Genomic DNA, 24,599 nt, shown 5'->3' on the forward strand with positions numbered 1-24,599 from the left:
TTCCTTAGCACCATTTATTGAAGAGCTAATCTTTGCCCCTGGAATTTGACATAATACCTTTATCATATGTACCAGAATTCTATATGTACTTGAATCAACTTCTAGCTTTTCTATTCTATTCCACTGATCTATTTATGTGCCAGGACTACACTGTTTTAACTACAGCATGCTTTAATAGAGGACATGGCCATAGCTTTTCTTTTGATGTTCTTATATTAACTCAATATCCAGGAACAAGGGATGTCTCTGCATCTGTTCAAGTCTGTTTTCATGTTTTTCAGAAGTTTTAAAATTTGCCCCATAAGTTTATTACTAAATATTTTATCTTTATTGCTATGCAAAATGAGTTTTTACATTACCACAATATAATTGGTTACTGTTCATGTATATGAAGACTATTCCTAGGTTAATTTTATATCCTGTTCCCTATTTATTGTTTCAGTTTTATCACGCATTCCCTAGGATTTTTAGCATATTATGTCATACACAAGCATAGGTCAACTTTTGCAAAGCTTTTTGCCTCTAATTGATCTTCTTCTTTATCTAATTGCATTGGCTAATACCTCCAGTACAATGTTAAATAATAGTGGAGATAGAGAGCATCCTTGCCTTGTCCCAGACCTTAGTGTAAGTATTTCCATATTAAGATGCTTTGTTTTGAAAAAGTGTATATTAAACTATCATGTTAAGTATTCATCAATTCCTACTTTCTTGAGTGTTCCTATTAGAAATGGGTGTTGAATTTTCTTAAAGCCTTTTCTCAGCATTGTATGAAAACAACCATATAATCTTTCTCCTGTCTATCTATTAATGCAGTACATTATAGATTTTCTAGAACCAACCTTGCATTCCTACAATAAATCCCACTTGCTTACGGTATATAATTTTAACATGGTGTTGGAGTCTGTTAGCTAACATTTATTTGGTATTGTTGCATCAATATTGGTAAATGATGCCAATCTGAAATCTTTTTCAGTTCTATATCAGGTTCAGGTATATCAATGTCATACTTGTTTCATAAAAAGAATTTGTACAGGGTGTGTGTGTGTGTGTTTACTGTCTATGATCTGAAATAATTTATGTAGCACTGTGATTCTTTGGTCTTGGAAGGTTTCATAGAATTCCCACATGAAACTATCTGGGTCTAGTGCTATTTTTGTGAAATAACTACTATGTAATTTGGTCCACTTAGGCTTTCTACCTCTAATGGGGTCAATTTTGGGTAAAATGTATTTTCCAAATAAAATGTCCAGTTCATCTAACCTCTTATGATTTTTAAATTTCTTCTATCTCTATCATTTCTCCTTTCCACTTTTTACTTGTGCCTTTTTTTAAGTTAGCTAGTAGTTACTCTATTCCATTAGTTACAGCTATTTTTCTATTTCCCAAGTCATAAAATTTCTGCTTTTATCCTTATTAAATCCTGTCTTGTTATTCTTTAGAATATTTTTTCCCCAGCTTTTTGAGTGGAGAATTTAGTTTCTTTTCCTTCTTTCATTTTTCACTAAGCAATTAAGGATATAAATTTTCCTCCTCTCATAGACAGTATTCCATAGATTTTGATATGTAGTGTTTTCATTATCTTTTATCTTTATTCTCTTAGAATTCTGTCATTTGGCTTATATTTTCTCCTTTTATTCAAGAATTAACAGATTTATTTTAAATCAGACAGTGCTTTTATTGTTGTAGCTATAAATTTCTAGTCTTAATCATTGTGTTTTGTAATATTTTTGCTTTATGGACTGCTAGGATGCTTTCTTTCTGACCAAATATGTGATCAACTTTTGTGAATGTTCCATGTGCACCTGAGAATAAGATTCATTGCCTATTACCAGGCTGTAAAGTCTGAAATAGATCTTTAATATCTATCTGTGATGTTATTGAGGTCTTCTATATCTTACTTATTTTTGTCCATTTGACCTACTTTGTACTAATTATGGTACATTTAAATCTATTATTATTTGTTTCTACCTATGTCTCCTTGGACATCCTATAGTTTCTCCTTTTTAAAGATGGTAGTTTTATCATTTAGGGCATAGATCTTTTACATCATCACTGTGAATTATGGCTTTTAGCATTTGAAAATGTCTTCCCTTGTCACAGTAAATACTTGAATTTCACATCACCGAATATTAGGCTCACACACACAGCATTGTTTCTGTTCTCCTGACATACCTTTCCCCATCCCTTACGTTTAACTTTTCAGAATCACTTTGTCTCTTGTACACCACATATAGTTGGTCTTGCTTTATGAGGGAAATTGAACATCCTTTTCTTTTAATAAATGAGATAAACAAGTTTAATAAATAAGTTTGGCCGTTCATATTTATTGGTATTTCAGATGTTTTTATTCTTGTAATTATTCTGTGTACCATGTTATATTTACTGTTTAAGTAATATGTTTTATGTTGCTGTTTATAAAGATTTATATTTTTGGTCTAGTGGTTACCTTTGTAATTATACCTTTTTAATGCCCTTAGTCTGTTTCCTCATCTAATGTCTTATTAACTGGGTTGTCTACTATTAATATCTGTTGAGTCACAACAATCAGTATACTTATTCTGCTATACTCTTTCACTCTTCCTTCTCTTCCATCTTTCAGTGGCATTTTTTTCTGCAACTGAAACACAGCATTTATACATTGTTCTTTACCCTCATTCCCAACCTTATTCTAGTCTTATAATTAAATAAGCACCATCAATCCTTTTCCTAAAATTTGTCCAGTAATCTCTTGGTTGGATGAAACTCATCCTCTAGAAGCTTCCTCAAGAAGAGCCTGGGAACACAGAATTCCCTCAGTTTTAGCTGGTTTTCTTTAGTCTTAATACATGAACATCAGCTTGGCCAGATATAAAATCTTTAGTCTTTCCTGGAGTCTCCAGGAAGTGCTTCTCTATTGTTGCCTTGCTTTGTTGTTGCTTTTGAAAAGTCTGATGCTACTCTAATTCTCCCATCCTTGTAAGTTATTTAATCTTTTTGCCCCAAAGTCTTGAGGATTTTTCTTTTCAAAATCTAGTAGTGGGACTTCCCTGGTGGTCCAGTGGGTAAGACTCCACGCTACCAATGCAGGGGGCCTGGGTTCGATCCCTGGTTGGAGAACAAGATCCTGCATGCATGCTGCAACTAAGAGTCCACATGCCACAACTAAGAAGCCCACAAGCCGCAACTAGGAGTCCACATGCCACAACTAAGAAGTCTGCATGCCGCAACTAAAGGTCTCACATGCCACAACAAAGATCCCACATGCCACAACTAAGACCAGTGCAGCCAAAAAAAAAAAAAAAAAATCTAATAGTTATATGTGGATATTTACTCAAGTTTGATCATTCTTGGTTAATTCTCCCATACACTCAGTGAGCTCTTTCATTATGTAGCTCTGGGTCTTTTTCTGGGATGTCTTCTTGGATTACAGTTTTAAACATTCCTGTTTGTCCTGTTTGTCCTTTGTCAGACACTCCAGTTATATGTATGTTCAGTCTTCTTTGCCTATCTTCCATTTTAGTCACTTTTTTCTGATTTTTTTACCTTTTTCTTTATGCTTTTGGTTGTTTTCCCACTTTTCTTCAACATTCCTTATTAAATTTCATTCAAATACAATCTCCCTAGAGCACTTTATAATTCTGTCTTCACTTCTCATATATGATTTTGTCCCCCTCCATTTTAATTCAGTCACCTCTAACTTTACTTCTTCCTATTTTATGTCCATTCTGTCATTAGTTTCTGCATTTGATTTTCATAACTCAGGTGATGATTTGAGGCTACTGAACTCTACTGCAGTGTGATCATCTGCTGCATGACTAACTTTTACAATGAAGGGAGTTTTGTCAATTGAAGTTTTTTGTTCTCATTTTTGGTTTTCTTATCTTAGTAGCTCTGTAGAGATAAACTACTTGTATCTGCATTTTGTGGACAGGGTTGACAGTCTGGGATGGTGAACAAGATTCCCAGTTCAAGAGCGCCCTCTTCTGTCAGTATAACAAAGTGCCACTTAGTTAATGGGTGCCTTGATATTAGAAGAGGGTGGTAGGGAAAGGGGTAGTATGACCTTCAGTGTTTTTTTTTTTTATCTTGTAGACACATAAATTTACCTCTTTCTTCATTTTTCCTTCACTTCACAATTTCCAAAGGTGCTTCTCTCTTCTTTTTTAATCTTTTCTTCCCTAGAAGGAATGCCCTTCCATGCTTTCTTGATTCTTGTGTATGTTTAAGTCCCTCCTCTTAAGTAACTCTTCTGACCTAACAGGACTCTTTTCCAGTATTTTCACTCTTATAGTGAACTTTCTCTCCCTGAGTGGTTTCTTCTAAATTCCCTTCTCTTTCTTCTGAGCAGTGTCTCAACACTTCTTCCAGCTCTCCACAGAGACTCGTTGCCAAAATTCAAGAAACAGTCCTACTAGAAAGTGGTGCTTAGGGACTTCCATGGTGGTCCAGTGGTTAAGACTCTGAGCTTCCAATGCAGGGGGCCTGGGCTCGATCCCTGGTCAGGGAACTAGATCCCTCATGCAGGCCACAACTAAGAAGTCTGCCTGCTGCAACTAAGAGTCCACATGCCATGACTAAAGATCCCGCGTGCCACAACTAAGACCCAGCACAGCCAAAAATAAATAATTTTTTTTAAAAAAGTGGTATTTATTGTTCTACTTATTGTTATATGAAGTTTGTAGTTTCCTGTCTTACAATTATGATAAAGGAATGGAAATGGTAGTTTTATTTTTTCTTCTTATTGGCCTACATATAGTTTTTCAAGTATGTGTAGAGTTTTGTATTCAGGAGACTTTGACTACCCAGAAATACCACCTTTCCCCTCTTTTTTTTTTTTAAACAATTTTAAGAATTCATGCCACTGACAAAATTCCATTACTAAGTTCTGATCCAATGGATATAGTCACAAAAACATACTAATACACACAGATGTTTACTGCAGCACTGCTATAACAACAAAAACTGTAAAAGATCTAAATGTCCATCAGTACAGTAATGTTTAAATAATGTTCCATCCATACAATGGAGTACTATACAGTCATTATAATGAATAAGGTAGACCTGTATGCCATGACAGGGAAAGAAAGTGAAAAAAGAGTAAGGTGTGGAAGTGTCTATAATACAATCTATTTTCAGTTAAAAGTAAATATATTGATATATATTTGACATATAAATTTTTTTCTGGAAAGATACACAAGAAACTTAATAGTGCTTACCTCTGGGAAAGACTGATAAGAAGGAGAGAGAAAATATTTGCATTTCATTTTACATGTTTCTATACTTAAGTTTTTTCGTTTGTACATATTGTTTTTATTTAAAAAGGATTTAGAGAGTGTAGCAGAGACTCCTAAGTATCCACCAAAAATCCAGCTTCTGTTTCTACCACTGTAGAAGAAACGATGGGCAAATGGCTATCATATTTCCTAACCTCCCCTACAGTTAGATGTGGCTATTTGACTATGTTTTCTACAATGGACTTAAATACAGTATTAAAAATGAAACAGAATATATTTATTAAACTTCTAGCTCAAAAGTTCGAGAAGGAAAAAAAGATGATTAACTGAAAGAAAGCACAAAAGGAATTAATCAATAAAAGAGCAGAAAATACACAGCTTTAAAAAGAAACAAAAATTAAACAAAAAGTTGATTCTCTGAAACACATCAATAAAATATTTCAACTACTAGGTAACTATCAAGAAAAAATAAAACAAGAAATGTCAGAGAAAACCACTGAAACAGATTTTGCTAATCTTCTAAGACTATATACCCTGCATAATCCTATGCAGGTAAAATTAAAAATCTGGAATAGGTAATTCATAGAAAAAATATATATAGTCTACCAAAACCGGCTCAGTAGTTGTGGCACACGGGCTTAGTTGCTCCATGGCACGTGGGATCTTCCTGGACCAGGGATCGAACTCATGTCACCTGCACTGGCAGGCAGACCCTTAACCACAGCGCCACCAGGAAAATCCCACCAGATCTTTAAAGAGCAGATAATCCCAATGCTATTTCAACTGTTCCAAAGCATAGAAAACTTGCAAATTCTCATTATGGCACTTCATGAACTGAACTATGTATCCTCACCACCAAAATTCATACATTGAAGCCTAACCCCCAATGTGATTATGTTTGGAGACAGGGCCTTTAAGGAGATAAAGTAAATGAGGTCATAAAGGTTGGGGCCCTAATTTGAAAGGACTGGTGTCCTTTTAAGAGGAAAAGACATCAGAGATCTCTCTTTCTTGTGCACAGAGAAGAAAGGCCACATCGGGACACAGTGAGCAGGCAGCCATCTGCAAACCAGAAGAGAGGGCTCAACAGAAACCAACTCTGCTGGCACCTCAATCCTGGACTTCTAGCCTCCAGAACCGTGAGAAAATTAATTTTTGTTTAAGCAATTCAGTCTGTGGTATTTTGTTATGGCAGCCCTAGCAAACTAATAAATGATGCAAGAGCACCGACACCAAAACCTGACTTTAAAATACACCACCTCCCTGAAGAAGGGATAGTCAGAGAGTTTAGGATAGACATGTAAATACTGCTATACTTAAAATGGATAACCAACAAGGCCCTACTGTATAGCACAGGGAACTCTGCTCAATGTTATGTGGCAACCTGGATGGGAGGGGAGTTTGGGGGAGAATGGATACATGCATATGTATGGCTGAGTCCCTTTGCTGTGCACCTGAAACTATCAAAACATTGTTAATTGGCTATACTCCAATATAAAATAAAAAGTTTAAAATAAATAAAATACCCCCAAAATCAGCTAACATTCCATGATATTGATGTAAACATTCAAAATAAAACATCTATAAAATATAACAAGTATTAAGATATATTTACAAATAGAACTAAGAAAAATCAATGTGATTACCTCTATAAATGCTGAAAGGGCACTTAACAATATTCAATACCCACCCCTGATTTACAAAGAAAACAAGTAGGCAACAACAAAAATTAAAATAGAAACCAGTGTGGGATAGGGAGGGTGGAAGGGAGATGCAAGAGGGAGGAGATATGGGGATATCTGTATACATATAGCTGATTCACTTTGTTATACAGCAGAAACCAACACAACATTGTAAAGCAATTATACTCCAGTAAAGATGTTAAAAAAAAAACAGGAAGCAGTGGTAGCTTTCTTAACATGAGAAAAAGATATAAAATTAGGAAACACTAATGACAGTCTCTCCAAAGTTAGGAACAAAACAAAGATGCCCACTATGACAACCACTGCTTATCACTGCATTTGATAAAATATGGAGGTACATCAATGCAACTGAACAAGAGAAAGAAATGATATAACATAACTGGAAAGGAAAAGACAAAACTATTTGTATGTAGGCAATATACTAATATACTTGAAAAAGCCAAAAGAATTAACAGTGAAAAACTATAACAAATAATAAGAGAATTTAAGAGGTAATTGGATATAAAATTGATAAACAGAATCAAAAGCTTTCATATATACCTAAAAAACAACAGAAGATAGAAAAGACCCCATCTACAATAAAAAGATACTTAGGAATAAACAAGGAAATCTTTAAAACAGTCAAGGAGAAAAAAGTACACTTTAACAAATAAAAATGCAAACTGTGTTTTTAGATTGTTTCAGATTCATAAGGATGTCAATTTTCCCTAGTTAGTGCATAAATTTAATGGGATCCCAATAAAAACAACAAAAGGATGCCCTACTTCCACCCCCCGCTTTCACCCTAAAACAAGACAAACTGATTTCTAAATTTCATATGGAAAAATAAACAAGACTAGGCAAGAAAACTCCAAGAAAAGAATAATCAAGAGGAACTATCTCTGCCAGATATGAAAGCGTACTATCAACTGAATAATTAAGGCAGTATGGTATTGGTCAAGTGTTGGTGACAATGTTAAGGCACCAGAACTCTCAAATGCTGCTGGTGGGAGTGCAAACTGACACAGCCTTTGAAGAACCCTTGGGCAGGGTCCACTAAGGCTCCATGTATGCCTGGCTATGAGGCGGTACTTCCACTCCTCACTACAGATTCAACAGAAACGTGGAAGTTTGTTTGTTTATTTACCAAAATCACATAACAGAATGATATCAGAACTATCTGTAATAATTCCAAACTAGAAACTACCCAAATGCCCACCAACAGTAGATAAACTGTGGTTTGTTCATACAAAAGATTACAGAGAGCAGAGGGCAGACAGCAGAAGCAAGAAGAACTACAATCCTGCAGCCTGTGGAACAAAAACCACATTCACAGAAAGATAGACAAAATGAAAAGGCAGAGGACTATGTACCAGATAGAGGGACCAGATAAAACCCCAGAAAAACAACTAAAAGAAGTGGAGATACGCAAACTTCCAGAAAAAGAATTCAGAATAATGATAATGAAGATGATCCAGGACCTCAGAAAAAGAATGGAGGCAAAGATTGAGAAGATGCAAGAAATGTTTAACAAATACCTAGAAGAATTAAAGAACAGACACCTAGAAGAATTAAAGAACAAACAAACAGAGATGAACAACACAATAACTGAAATGAAAAATACACTAGAAGGAATCAATACAAGAATAATTAAGGAAGAAGAACAGATAAGACACCTGGAAGGCAGAATGGTGGAATTCACTGCCACGGAACAGAATAAAGAAAAAAGAATGAAAAGATATGAAGACAGCCTAAGAGACCTCTGGGAAAACAATAAACGCAACAACATTCGCATTATAGGGGTCCCAGAAGGAGAAGACAGAGAGAAAGTACCCAACAAAATATTTGAAGAGATTATAGTCAAAAACTTCCCTAACATGGAAAAGGAAATAGCCACCCAAGTCAATGAAGCACAGAGAGTCCCAGGCAGGATAAACCCAAGGAGAAACATGCCGAGACACATAGTAATCAAACTGACAAAAATTGAAGACAAAGGAAAATTATTGAAAACAATAAAGGAAAAATGACAAATAACCTACAAGGGACTCCCATAACGATAACAGCTGATTTCTCAGCAGAAACTCTACAAGCCAGAAAGGAGTGGCATGATATATTTAAAGTGATGAAAGGGAAGAACCTACAACCAAGATTATTCTACCCAGCAAGGATCTCATTCAGATTCGATGGAGAAATCAAAAGCTTTACAGACAAGCAAAAGCTAAGAGAATTCAGCACCATCAAACCTGATCTACAACAAATGCCGAAGGAACTTCTTTCAGTGGGAAACACAAGAGAAGAAATGGACCTACAAAAACAAACTCATAGGTCTTCCCTGGTGGCGCAGTGAAGATACCACATGCCACAGAGCAACTAGGCCCATGTCCCACAACTACTGAGTCTGCACTCTAGAGCCCGCAAGTCACAACTACTGAGCCCACGTGCCACAACTACTGAAGTCCACGCGCCTAGAGCCCTTGCTCCACAACAAGAGAAGCCACAACAATGAGAAGCCCATGCACCACAACAAAGAGTAGCCCCCGCTCACAACTAGAGAAAGCCTGCACACAGCAACGAAGACCTAACACAGCCAAAAATAAATTTATTTTAAAAGAAAAAACAAACTCATAACAATTAAGAAAATGGGAATAGGAACATACATATTGATAATTACCTTAAACGTGAATGGATTAAATACTCAAACCAAAAGACACAGGCTTGCTGAATGGATACAAAAACAAGACACATAAATATGCTGTCTACAAGAGACCCACTTCAGACCTAGGAACACATACCAACTGAAAGTGAGGGCATGGAAAAAGATACTCCATGCAAATGGAAATCAAAAGAAACCTGGAGTAGCAATACTCATATCAGATAAAATGGACTTTAAAATAAAGAATGTTACAAGAGAAAAAGAAGGACACTGCATAATGATCAAGGGATCCATCCAAGAAGAAGATATAACAATTATAAATATATATGCACCCAACATACAAGCATCTCAATACATAAAACAACTGCTAACAGCTATAAAAGAGGAAATCGGCAGTAACACAATAATAGTGTAGAACTTTAACACCTCACTTAAACCAACGGACAGATCATCCAAACAGAAAATTAGGAAACACAACCTTTAAATGACACAAAAGACCAGATAGATTTAACTGATATTTATAGGACATTCCAACCAAAAAGAGCATATTACACTTTCTTCTCAGGTGCACATGGAACATTCTCCAGGATAGATCACATCTTGGGGCACAAATCAAGCCTCCGTAAATTTAAGAAAACTGAAATCATATCAAGCATCTTTTCTGACCACAATGCTATGAGATTAGAAATGAATCACAGGTGCTAAACAATACGTTACTGAATAACCAAGAGATCACTGCAGAAATCAAAAAGGAAATCAGAAAATACCTAGAGACAAATGACAATGAAAACACGACGATCCAAAACCTATGGGATGTAGCAAAAACAGTTCTAAGAGGGAAGTTTATAGCAATAAAGCCTACCTGAAGAAACAAGAAAAATCTCAAATAAACAATCTAACCTTACACCTAAAGGAACTAGAGAAAGAAGAACAAAACAAAACCCAAAGTTAGTAAAAGGAAAGAAATCATAAAGATCAGAGCAAAAATAAATGAAATAGAAACAAAGAAAACAATAGCAAAGATAAATAAAACTAAAAGCTGGTTCTTTGAGAAGATAAACAAAAATGATAAACCATTAGCCAGACTCATCAAGAGAGAGAGGACTCAAATCAAGAAAATGAGAAATGAAAACCAAGAAGTTACAACAGACACCAGAGAAATACAAAGCATCCTAAGGGATTACTACAAGAAACTCTATGCCAATAAAGTGGACAACCTGGAAAAAATGGACAAATTCTTAGAAAGGTATAACCTTCCAAGACTGAACCAGGAAGAAATAGAAAATATGAACAGACCAATCACAAGTAATGATATTGAAACTGGGATTAAAAATCTTCCAACAAACAAAAGTCCAGGATGGCTTCACAGGTTAATTCTATCAAACACTTAGAGAAGAGCTAACACCCATCCTTCTCAAGCTCATCTAAAACATTGCAGAGGAAGGAACACTCCCAAACTCATTCTATGAAGCCACCTTCACCCTGATACCAAAACCAGACAAAGATACTACAAAAAAGAAAATTACAGACCAATATCACTGATGACTATAGATGCAAAAATCCTCAACAAAATATTAGCAAACAGAATCCAACAACTCATTAAAAGGATCATACACCATGATCAAGCGGGATTTATCCCAGGGATGCAAGGATTCTTCAATATACGCAAAATCAATGTGATACACCATATTAACAAACTGAAGAAAAACGATAAGTCCATCTCAATAGACGCAGAAAAAGCTTTTGAAAAAATTCAACACCCATTTATGATAAAAACTCTCCAGAAAGTGGGCACACAGGGAACCTACCTCAACATAATAAAGGCCATATACGACAAACCCACAGCAAATATAATTCTCAATGGTGAAAAACTGAAAGCATTTCCTCTAAAATCAGGAACAAGACAAGGATGTCCACTCTCACCACTACTATTCAACATAGTTTTCGAAGTCCTAGCCACGGCAATCAGAGAAGTAAAAGAAATAAAAGGAATACAAATTGGGAAAGAAGAAGTAAAACTGTCACTGTTTGCAGATGACATGATACTATACATAGAGAATCCTAAAGATGCTACCAGAAAACTACTAGAGCTAATCAATGAATTTGGTAAAGTAGCAGGATACAAAATGAATGCACAGAAATCTCTTGCACTCCTATACACTAATGATGAAAAATCTGAAAGAGAAATTAAGGAAACACTCCCATATACCATTGCAACAAAAAGAATAAAATACCTAGGAATAAACCTACCTAGGGAGACAAAAGACCTGTATGCAGAAAACTATAAGACACTGTTGAAAGAAATTAAAGATGATAAAAACAGATGGAGAGATATACCATCTTCTTGGACTGGAAGAATCAATATTGTGAAAATGACTATACTACCCAAAGCAATCTACAGATTCAATGCAATCCCTATCAAATTACCAATGGCATTTTTTTACAGAACTAGAACAAAAAATCTTAAAATTTGTATGGAGACACAAAAGACCCCGAAAGCCAAAGCAGTCTTGAGGAAAAAAAACGGAGCTGGAGGACTTCAGACTATACTGCAAAGCTACAGTAATCAAGACAATATGGTACTGGCACAAAAACAGAAATATAGATCAATGGAACAGGATAGAAATCCCAGAGACAAACCCACATGGCTATGGTCAACTAATCTATGACAAAGGAGGCAAGGATATACTATGGAGAAAAGACAGTCTCTTCAATAAGTGGTGCTGTGAAAACTGGGCAGCTACATGTAAAAGAATGAAATTAGAACACTCTCTAACACCATACACAAAAATAAACTCAAAATGGATTAGAGACCTAAATGTAAGACTGGACACTATAAAACTCTTAGAGGAAAACATAGGAGGAACACTCTTTGACATAAATCACAGCAAGATCTTTTTTGATCCACCTCCTAGAGTAATGGAAATAAAAACAAAAATAAACAATTGGGACCTAGTGAAACTTAAAAGCTTTGCAAAGCAAAGGAAACTACAAACAAGTCGAAAAGACAACCCTCAGAATGGGAGAAAATATTTGCAAACCAATCAACGGACAAAGGATAAATCTCCAAAATACATAAACAGCTCATGCAGGTCAATATTTAAAAAACAAACAACCCAATCCAAAAATGGTCAGAAGACCTAAATAGACATTTCTCCAAAGAAGACATACAGATGGCCAAGAAGCACATGAAAAGCTGCTCAACATCACTAGTTATTAGAGAAATGCAAATCAAAACTACAATGAGGTATCACCTCACACCAGTTAAAATGGGCATCATCAGAAAATCTACAAACAACAAATGCTGGAGAGGGTGTGGAGAAAAGGGAACCCTCTTGCACTGTTGGTGGGAATGTAAATTGATACAGCCACTATGGAGAACAGTATGGAGATTCCTTAAAAACCTCAAAACAGAATTACCATATGACCCAGCAATCCCACTACTGGGCATATACCGAGAGAAAACCATAATTCAAAAAGACACATGCACCCCAGTGTTCACTGAAGCCCTATTTACAATAGTCAGGTCATGGAAGCAACCTAAATGCCCATCGACAGGCAAATGGATAAAGAAGTTGTGGTACATATATACAATGGAATATTACTCAGCCATAAAAAGGAACGAAATTGGGTCATTTGTAGAGACGTGGATGGATCTGGAGACTGTCATACAGAGTGAAGTAAGTCAGAAAGAGAAAAACAAATATTGTATGTTAACGCATATATGTGGAACCTAGAAAAATGGTACAGATGAACCGGTTTGCGGGGCAGAAACAGAGACACAGATGTAGAGAACAAACATATGGACACCAAGGGGGGAAAGTGGTGGTGGGGAGTGTTGCTGGTGGGATGAACTGGGAGATTGGGATTGACATGTATACACCAATATGTATAAAGTGGATAACTAATAAGAACCTGTTGTATAAAAAATAAAATTCAAAAGTTAAAAAAAAAAAAAAAAAAGCCTAAGGAGAACCACGAGAATAACACGCATTGCAACAATATGGACGAATTTCAGTTGTCTCGTTGAATGAAAGCAGCCAGACAGAAAAGATCGCACACTATATGATTCCATTTATATAGTATACAAAACCAAGAACAACTAATTTATGCTATTAAAGGTCAAGATGGTGGTTTCCCTCAGGGGCTTGGTGGGAAAACAGTGCCTGGAAGAGAACACTGGGGAGGCTTGTCTGTTTCTCTATGTGATGCATTGATTTGATCTATTCTATATAAATGTTTCGGTTATTTAGGAGGATTTATATTTATTTTAATAATGGTTACTTCTGTAACTATACCTCTTTAATGCCCTTAGTTCCCTGGTTTAGCAATTTGGAGAGGTCATTAGGAGAGCTGTCATTCAATAGAGGGAGGAAAGCAGAAGCCAGATTCCAGAGAGGACTAAAGGAAGAAGAGACAAGAGGAGTTTAAGGAAAAAGGTAGAAAAGACTGTGGATGTCAGTTAAACAGAGATTCAGGTTAAGAAGGGTTTGGTTTAGCCGACAAGAAGTTCATACATGTTCAAACACATTTATTGCCCAGAGGAAGGAGTTAAGAGAGGGAGAAGACGTTAAACCAGTCAAGAAAGCAAGATGCCAGACAGGAAGCAATGGAGTGAGGAGTCCAGGTGAGGCACCTCATTCTTTCAGCCTGGGGAGACACGGAGGGATGGTGGAGAGGGAGAAACAGGCACCTATGGAAAGTGATGAACCTGATGCTCTCAATTTTCTCCACGAAGGAAATGCTGATGTCATCTGATCAGAGTGGGGAATAGAGAAGGAAGTTAGGGTTTCGATCAGGGAAAGTGAAGAAGATAAAAACAGGAGCTGAGGGGAGGTTCACGGCACATATTCAAGCCGGAGACCAGAGAGGTGAACCAAGGACCCAGCTCAGGCTGGAGCAAGGCTCCGGGGCTTTCCCTTGGCAGGCTCAGGCCCCACTGGCAACATGGGTGGGTGGATGAATAAGTGACTGGATGGATGAGTGGATGAATGGATGGATGGGTGTGTGGATGGATGGATGGATGGATGGATGGATGGACGGATGGATGGATGGATGGATGGATGGGTGGCTGGCTGGCTGCAGCCTTGAACCAGGGATGGGACTCCACAGGGCAAAAGGAGAATTGGAGCACGGATGACACAGACCCCATTTTACCTTCTTCACACTACTTTTGGACCTAAAACTACCCACGCCACATATGCTTTTGTTCTCTGAATCTCTCACCCAAATGTGAGGTCGCGGAGGCAGGGTTTTTGTCCATCACAGTGTCATACAGCACCAACACTGAGAACAGTGCCTGGCTGTTAACATCTGGCATAATGGCAGAGTCCAAGCTGGGCCAGGAAGGCAGAGGCCAGGAGGGGCAGAGGGCTTCACAGGAACGGGATGATTGAGGGCTGGGGAGTCCAGGAGCAGAGGTGGTGAGAGACGGACAGGACAACTGTGAGGGTGTAGAGAGTACTGAAGGCTAAGGTCAGAGGAGGGCATGCTGGTAGAAGCGGGCTCAAATGGTGCTCAGTAGGCTAAGAATCCAGCAATGAGGAAAGGCAGAGCCCGGCCACGGCTGCTGACTCCCGCTGACTCCCCACAGTACAGGGAGGAGGAACAGGTCACTGGGAGAGCCAGGGCCCCGGAGAGGCTGCGTCCACAGAGCCGTCTGGGTTCAGTTAATCGAGAAGAGCTAAGAGCACAGTGCGTGTAGGAAAGTGTAAGGGAGACAATGGCCATCGACGGATGCCCCCAGTTCACCCCAACACTGTCCTCTTCACTTAATGACCCAGGAACCTGCTACACCAAGAAAAAGGTACAAATGACTCGCGTCCTCCTCCGACACACACACACACCCCTCAACCCTGTCACAGGACACCTTATGTACTCACTCTCCTTTCTCTAGAGAAAAAAAAAAATGCCCTCTGAGCATGAGCCTCCAAACAGAGGTACATGAAGAGTCATCCTGCCTCAACTCCAGGCTCTGGAGACACGGCCCTTTCTCTACGGGCCTCAGAGTGCCAGCTCAACAGCCCTGAGCTCTGCGGACCCAACTGCCACACCCCCAAGCCCATCCAAGCCAGTAGGGTGGCCACAGCCACTAGCTCTTCCCATAGCACACTACTCAGTGCCCTTGTTCTGTGCCACCCCGTGCCCTGCCTGTGTTGCCCAATGGTAAGGCCTGTGGGTAAAGCACTTCCCTCACTGAGCCAAAGCACAATGACATGCACGTGGCTGAGCCAGCACAGACAAGACAGACAGATGTAGCACTTACAGAGTGTATGATGTCCACCATGTTGTACGCTTTGGTAGATTCCAAAGGGACAATTGTATCAAGCTCAGGAACCAGACGGTTACTTTAGATAGAAAAAGAAGCAGATATAATCAACATGGAAGAGCCCGTTGCCTTCTGTGGGTGGGGAATGGGAGAGGAAATGGGGGAGACACAGCATGGGGGCTGGACTGATTCTGTCCCTGCTGGGCTAGCAAAGCAGTCCCCAAAGATACATTCCTTTGTTACCACCATATTAAACTGAACCTGAGCTTGATATTAACCCAGAAGATCTTTCTGTTTTCATTTAGAGGAAAAAAAAATGAGCTTATTCCCCTGAATGTGGAGATTCCTTCATTTATCCTCTCTGAACACCTCCTACATTCTAGGTATTGTATGGAGTACCAAAGGACATTATAGTAAACAAGCCACTGTACCATCAAGCCCAGCTTCCCAGAGAACTCAGCACCAGCATCTTGGGTACAGCCCCACCCAGTAACAAAGTCCTCCCTTACTTTTCATGTGTTATTTACACATATGCATACAGCTTCCCTGGGACTGAATGACGAGGAGGTATGGCTGGGCCAAAGCAGGCTGTTCAGACATGTCTGGGCCCTCGGACCGTAACACCTTCAAATGATGTCCTAAACCTTTCAAGAACCCCAAACAGTACAGCAGCTCAGGAAAGAAGGCTGTGCCCATCTCTTCTGGGCCTTGTGACCACCCTCCCTCTCATGACTACACACAGTGGGCCGCTAATTGTATCCCCTGAGGAGTGAGGCAGAGGCAGACAAGGAGTGGCCCTGGGGACATGACTCTTCAGAGCATCCCTGGCCCAGACACGGCCCCATAGGTAGAAGCCCAGGGCAGTGTCTGCAAACGGCTTCTTCCCGAGGGACGGCTTCTTCCTGAGGGACACAATTTCAAGTCCTTCTGCAGAAGTATTGCAGGCCAAGTGAATGCTTCAAAATCAGAGAGGAAACAAAATGGAGAAGACAGCAGCCAGTGGTCTGGAGCTATAGTTCCCCAGCTGGGCTTCTGGCTTATTCTGCGGTGCTCCCCACATCAGGCAGTGGCCGGAAGAGCAAGAAGGAAAGAAGGTCTTCACTAGGTGTCAGCAACACACCCTTCCCCAGGAATGCCCCAGCTTCTGGCCACAAGCAGGTGTGCATAAGCACATTTCCTAAAGGGCATGCTGTCTGAATCATTTCATGTTAAGACTATATATATATATATATATATATATATATATATATATATAGACTTATTTATTTCATGTTAAGACAAAATATATATATATATATATATATATATACACACACACATATATATATATCTCAATTCTGGACAAAGACTCAGAAATAATATTTTTTTTGGCCACTTTTTACTCCCAAGCTACTTGTCAGATATTAGAGAGAGGAAAAACGTGAATAAAAATTAAATATCTTGGGATTTCCCTGGCAGTCCAGTGGTTAAGACTCTGTCTAAGCTTCCACTGCAGGAGGCACGGATTTGATCCCTGGTGGGGGAACTAAGATCCTGCATGCCACACAGCGTGGCCAGAAAATTTTTTTTTAATTTCTTTTTAAATAAGTAAATAAAATCCTTTGTGGCTCCTATACCCAGACATGCCACCACCATGCCTACACCTGACTCCACTGCACAATCTACTCCAAGCTGCCCACCAGGGCAGACCCTGGAGGTCCCGCCAGGGCACACAGGCCAGAGAAGGACAAGCCAACCTGCAAAATGGGAGGAGCTCCGGCCTGCAACTCACCTGGGATCATGGCACTCACGGACAGGGGCGGGGTCCTGATTGCTGAGAGGCAAGTAGTTGAAGAACTCCCGGAGATTACACAACGCATCCACGTCGTTTTCAAAAGCTCTGTGGGCCACGCCTGAGAAAACAGGGAGTATATAATGGGCCAGGGCGCCTGTCAGCCCAGAGACACAGCTTCATGCCCACCTGCCCCCTCTAGGGCAGGTCTGCAGCAGACTGTGCCAACAGCCCTGTCGCCGCCCCCTCCACTGAGGATGGTACCACACCACACACCTTCAGGCTGACCCTCAGTCCATGCAGCCTGTTCTCTCTGCAAGGGTCACTCCTTTCATTATCCAGGTCTTTGACCTAGTGTCGCCTATTTGCTGAGGCTTTCCCTGCCCCTCTCCAGAGCACAACTTTCCCCACACCCCTCACTCTCCATCCCTGGACCAGGTGGGAATTCTCGTCACACTTTTCCCTGCAGCACCCATTTCCCTGTTTACTGCCTGACATCTCCCCGAGAGTATCAGCTCCAACGGGGTAGAGGCTAGGCCTGTCTTATCACTGCAGCCCAGCAACTGGAATAATGCCTGGTTATATGTCCATTAACACTCAAGAAAGCTGGACAATAAAAAATAAAAGGAAAATGGCTGGCACATGTCATGGTACTCAGCAATGGCAGAACAAAGGAGGAAAGAAGGGGAACCACGTGGTAAGGAATCAAGCCATCATTCCTCAAGAACACTCTGAAATCACAGAAGAGCCAAACAGGGCCATAGACATGATAGAGAAAGTGGGGCAGGAAACTCCCTCTCAGGTTCACCCCACCGGACTCCCTGCTTCTACCGCTGCCCCCAGAGTCTCTTCTCTACCAGGCAGCCCAACTGAGCTTTTAAAGTCAAATCATGTCATGTCCCTAATCCAACCACCCTCCTTGCCACTCACCGAGCACATCAGCCCCTCTCCTTCCTCAGAAGCCTCTGCCTGCGATGCTTCTCCCCTAGGTATGCACTCAGTCCACTCCTTCAAATCTGCTCAATTATTGCCCAGTGAGGCCTGTCCTTACCACCCTCATTAAAACTGAAACAATCCCAACCCCCTTTACCCTGTGCTACTTTTTCCACAGCACACATACTTTTATGAATCATAATTCTTATAACCATCATTCTAATTTGCTCAAAAATTTCAAAGACTATGAAAGCATTAGTAGTAGCCTGTAATTTAATTTAACGAGTTTGAGATATAAATCCACCTTTATTACTATATCTGTAGACAATACATGACACTACTGTCTATTCAAAGAAATTCTGTCGATGAAGTGATATCTGTACAGACTGTCACTTCTAGCAATTCCTCTTCTCAGTGTCTGACAACAGTACGGTAAGCTTCGAGGCCTCTAACCTGACATGGTGGTGTGGGTCCTGGCGCCCCCGAGCTCCTCCTGGGTAACGTCCTCATTGGTGACAGACTTCACAACATCAGGGCCAGTGATGAACAAGTAGGAGGTGTCCTGAAACCAGAGAATTCCAGAAAGTTCAATCTCAGAGCACCAGAACTCGCAAAACCAGGTTAGGACACAGCTCACAGATGCATATCCAAACGGAAGACCCACATTTTCCCTGCCTCACTGTCTATCAAAAAATCTTCGTTGCCTGGTTCTCTCTCAGCAAAATGGCCTGCAGTGTGGCTACCAGTCATTCATCTGTAGAACACCCCAACAGGTGACCCTTATTCAGAGCTTGCTGCACACCAAGAATTTTTCTAAGCATTTCATGGGATTGTGTCATTAAAGCCTAGGTACTATTATCACCCCATTTACAGATCAGGAAACTGAGGCACTGTGATAGTGTGCAGCTTGCCTAAAATTAATCAGTCACTTTAAGTGAAGCCATCTGGAGACAATGAAAATCAATGTTTGGTGTTCTGAGAGAGTGACAGGCTTTAATTTTTAGTTTCTAACTTAAAGATAATAAAGACATATTGTAAAAAATTTAATCAGAATAGGAGATACAGTAGAAAGTAAGTCTACATGCAAGCCCTTATTTCCAGCCCTCTAATTTCCATCCCCAAAGGCGACCACTGTCAGTTTCTCTGACATCCATGCATATGAGCATTTATATATTTTTCCCTCTTATTTTCTCTCTAGCACATTGTCCTACACACACTGTTCTCAAACTTCTTGAAGATTATTCCGTATCAGTATAGTAGGATATGTATCGCAACTTACTTAACTGCCACCTACTGATGGTCCTTTAGACCGTTGCCAGTGTTTTACTTATAACAAGCAATGCTGCAATAAGTATCTTACTACAATCATCTCTGTCAGCTCATTGTTCATGTTCTTTGCCCATTCTCCTACTAGATAGTTGTTTTTATATACTAAGGACATTAGTCCTTAGGCTATTATCTGTGTTGTATCAGTCTTTATTTTATGGCTCCTTGGTTTGGAATCTTGCTAGAATGGCCTAGCTAGAGAGATCTATCTTCCCCACTCCACACAAAGACTCAAACAAATGTTCATAAGAGCATTACTTGTAACAATCAAAAACTAGAAACAGACACTTCCCTGGTGGCGCAGTGGTTAAGAATCTGCCTGCCAATGCGGGGGACACGGGTTCAACCACTGGTCCGTGAAGATTCCACATGCCTGAGCAACTAAGCCCATGCACCACAACTACTGAGCCTATGATCTAGAGCCTGCATGCCACAACTACTGAGCCTGAGTGCTGCAACTACTGAAGCCCACGTGCCTGGAGCCTGTGCTCTGCAGCAAGAGAAGCCACCACAATAAGAAGACCACGTGCTGCAACAAAGAGTAGCCCCCGCTCACTGCAACTAGAGAACGCGTGCGTGCAGCAACAAAGACCTAACACAGCCAAAAACAAAAAAAACTAGAAACAGCCCAATTCCATCAACAAGTGAATCTCAAAATAATTATCCTAAGTGAAAGCAACCAGCCCCGTAAAAAAAAAAAAAAAGAGTACATACTTTTTGTATATATTTTGTACATACAAAATGTCATTTTGTATGGTTCTGTTTATATAACATTCTAGAAAATGCAAATTAATCCTGTGTGATAAAAAGTAGATGAGGGCTTCCCTGGTGGCACAGTGGTTAAGAATCCGTCTGCCAATGCAGGGGACATGGGTTCGATCCCTGGTCCAGGAAGATCCCACATGCCACAGAGCAACTAAGCCCATGCACCACAACTACTGAGCCCATATGCTGCAACTACTGAAGCCCGTGCACCTAGAGCCCGTGCTCCGCAGCAAGAGAAGCCACTGCAATGAGAAGCCCATGCACTGCAACAAAGAGTAGCCCCCGCTAGCCGCCAACTACAGAAGCCCCCGCTCGCCACAGCAAGAGAAAGCCCGCATGCAGCAACGAAGACCCAACACAGCCAAAAATAAAATTTAAAGAATTTTTTTTAATTTAAAAAAAAAAGCAGATGAACAGTTACCTAAAGACAGGGCTGGGAGGTAGGAAAGAATGAGTTACAACAACACATGAGGAAACTTTGGGAAGTGATGGTTATGTTCATTATCTTAATTGTGGTCATGGCTTCATGGTTGTATACACGCATCAAAGCTCTAATTGCACAACTTAAAGTGTGTGCAGTTCACCACACATCAATTATATCTCAAAGTTGTAAAAAAAAATTGTGGAAATGCAAAGGGTCAAGAATATCCCATATCCATACCACTTAAAGAAACTACAGAAGGACAACTTGCTGTACCAGGTATCAGCATTTGTCGTAAAGCCATTGTAATTGATAGCATGGTATTGACTGGCACAGAGATAAGCAAACAGACCAAGAAAGCTCAGTGAAACACTCGATATATGGACGCTTGATTCACAATATAAATGACATCACAGAGCAGGAAAGATTGTTCTTTTCAATAAAAGGCTCTAGGTCAACTAGGTGTCTATACTGGAAAAAAAATTTTTAAAGCATTAAACTAGCCTCTATTTCATACTATGTGTAAAAATCAACTCCAACTTTAGATGCAAACATAAAAGGCAAAATAATAAAACATTTAGAAAATAGAAAGTATACTCCTGACTTCAGGGTAGGAAAAAGTTCAAGAACTAAAACACACTACCCATAAAGTATACATTTGACATTCGTTCTCCTATCAAAAGAGCACAGAAGCCAGCTTACAGGGACACCCATTGGCTAAAAGAAGGACAATTTGAGCATCAAAATAATGATAGTACTGTAATGGAATATAAACCATTGAGTAAAATAGGGAATCCATGAACCCATATTAAGTCAATGAAATAAACAAATGCCCAAGAAAAGCAGGGCTCTTCCTTAGAGTACATCACCAACTGATATGAAACAAGTGGTGGAGCTGGAAAATAACCATCTTGTAAAGATTGGTTTGGACAAGAATCATCAATAGATACTAAATCAAGGCAAAAAGTATAATGTGGAACAGCATACTTGTATGGTCTCAAAGCAACTCCCCAGTGAGTATCAGTTACAAAGAAAAAATGGTAACTACATAGTGGAGAAACCAGACAACACTTCAACAATGATCAAATTAATGTCACCAGCAGATGGCCATCACTTGTCTCCAGATGTGATCATTTGAGCAGGATACAACATCACTAATGTAGTAGAGAGGCTGGGCTACCTAATCAGATTCTGATCGTGAGGAAATACCAGATAAACCCAAATTGAGCAACAATCTATGAAATAATTCATTCTGTAGCCTTCAAAATGTCATGACAAAGAGTCTGAGGAATTGTCACAGAGTAAAGGAAATTAATGCAACATGACAACTAAATGCAATATGTGATCCTGAAATGGATCCTGTACTGGAGAAAGAAAATGCCATTAAGGACATTTTTGGGACAAGTGACCAAACTGTAATCTAGATGGTAGAGTAGACAACAGTATTATATCAGATAGACTACATGTTAGGCGTATGTGAAACAAGCCTTAATAAATTTAAAAAGATTGAAATCATACAAACTATCTTGTTTGATCGCAATGGAATGAAACTAGAAACAAAAAAACTGGAAACTTACAAATATGTGGAAATTAAACATCACACTTTTTTTCATAAATTTATTTATTTTTGGCTGCGTTGGGTCTTCCTTGCTGCGCATGGACTTTCTCTACCTGCGGTGAGTGGGGGCTACTCTTCGCTGTGGTGCGTGGGCTCCTCATTGCAGTGACTTCTCTTATTGCAGAGCACAGGCTCTAGGCGCGTGGGCTTCAGTTGCTGTGGCGCACAGGCTCAGTAGTTGTGGCTTGCAGGCTCTAGAGCCCAGGCTCAGTAGTTGTGGCGCACAGGCTTAGTTGCTCCGCGGCATGTGGGATCTTCCAGGACCAGGGCTCGAACCCGTGTCACCTGCACTGGCAGGTGGATTCTTAACCACTGCACCACCAGGGAAGTCCCAAACATCACACTCTTAAAACAGCCAATGGACCAAATATGAAATCAAGGGAAATTAGAAAATATTGAGAAATGAAAACGTACAAAAACTTACTAGATGCAGCAAAAACAGTGCTAAGAGGGGAATTTAAAGCTGTTAAACACACTAAGAAAGTAAGTTCTCAAGGCTTCCGTCATGCCTCAGTGGTTAAGAATCTGCCTGCCAATGCAGGGGACACAGGTTGGAGCCCTGGTCCGGGAAGATCCCACATGCCGCCGAGCAACTAAGCCTGTGCACCACAACTACTGGGCCTGTGCTCTAGAGCCTGCGAGCCACAACTACTGAGCCTATGTGCCACAACTTCTGAACCCTGTGCGCTGAAAGCTCATGTTCTACAACAAGAGAAGTCACCAAAATGAGAAGCCCACGCACCGCAACGAAGAGTAGCCTGCGCTCACCGCAACTAGAGAAAGCCTGTGTGTAGCAACGAAGACCCAATGCAGCCAAAAAAATCAATAAGCAAAAAAAAAAAAAAAGTTCTCAACCTAACTTTATACCTTAAGGAACTAAACAAAAAAGAATAGAAAAGAAAAAGAACTACACCCAAAGTTAGCAAAAGAAAGAAAATAAAGATTAGAGCCGAGATAATGAAAAATAGAAAAAACAGAGGGAGAAAAAAAAAAATCAGTAAAACCAGAACTTGGCTCCTCAAAAAGATCAATACAATTGACAAATATTTAGCTAGATGGATTAAGAAAAAATAGACTCAAATTACTAAGATCAGAAATGAAAGTGGGGACATCACTACCAATTCCACAGAAATAAAAAGATTATAGGAGTACTATGAACAATTCTATATAACAAATTGGATAACCTGGATGATATGGACAAATTCCTAGAAACACACAACTACCACCAAGACTGAATCATGAAAAAATAGAAAATCTGAATAGACCTGTAACTAGTAAGGAGGCTGAATCAGTAATCAAAAACTTCCCAAAGAAAAGCCCAAGACCAAATGGCTTCACCAGTGAATTCTACCAAATATTTTAAGAAAGATTAAACACCAATCCTTCTCAAGCTCTTCCCAAAAAATTAAAGAGAAGGAAATACCTCCTAATTCATTCTGAGACCCAGCATTACCTTAATACCAAAGCCAGACAAAGCCACTACAAGAAAAGTACACATCAATATCCCATATAAATATTGATGCAAAAATGCTCAACAAAATACTAGCAGATCTAATTCAACATTTTATAAGGAATTATACACCAAGACCAAGAGGAATTCTTTCCTGAAATGCCAGGATGGTTGAGCACACCAATATCAATACACCACATTAAAAGAACAAAAGGAAAAAATTACATGATCATCGCAATGCAGAAAAAGCATGACAAAATTCAATACTCTTTCATGGTAAACATACTCAGAAAACTAGAAAGAAAACTACTTCAACATGATTAAGGCCACATATGAAAAACCCACAGCTAACATTATACTCAATGGTTAAAGGCTGGAAGCTTTTCCTCTAAGATCAGGGACAAGGCAAGGATGCCCGCTTTCTCCACTTCCATTCAACACAGTATTGGAAATCCTAGCCAGTGCAATTAGTCAAGAAAAAGAAAAAGCCACCCAA

At 39.6% G+C, this 24,599-nt stretch overlaps 1 protein-coding gene across 2 annotated transcripts in view; it reads right to left on the reverse strand.

Moving 5' to 3' along the window:
* The window catches only part of PCCB (propionyl-CoA carboxylase subunit beta), a 91,050-nt gene that overhangs the window by 33,793 nt on the left and 32,658 nt on the right, over window positions 1-24,599 (reverse strand). For both annotated transcript variants that reach the window (XM_029214472.1, XM_029214471.1), the window contains 3 exons: window positions 18,977-19,085; window positions 17,591-17,711; window positions 15,817-15,898 (listed from right to left, as the gene is read on the reverse strand). In XM_029214472.1, coding sequence (XP_029070305.1) covers window positions 15,817-15,898; window positions 17,591-17,711; window positions 18,977-19,085 — 312 coding nt within the window. The remainder of the gene's footprint in view (window positions 1-15,816; window positions 15,899-17,590; window positions 17,712-18,976; window positions 19,086-24,599) is intronic.

The sequence above is a fragment of the Monodon monoceros genome, unplaced genomic scaffold, assembly GCF_005190385.1.
Source record: "Monodon monoceros isolate NGI ecotype Baffin Bay Population unplaced genomic scaffold, NGI_Narwhal_1 Super_Scaffold_11, whole genome shotgun sequence".
NCBI classification, from domain to species: domain Eukaryota; kingdom Metazoa; phylum Chordata; class Mammalia; order Artiodactyla; family Monodontidae; genus Monodon; species Monodon monoceros.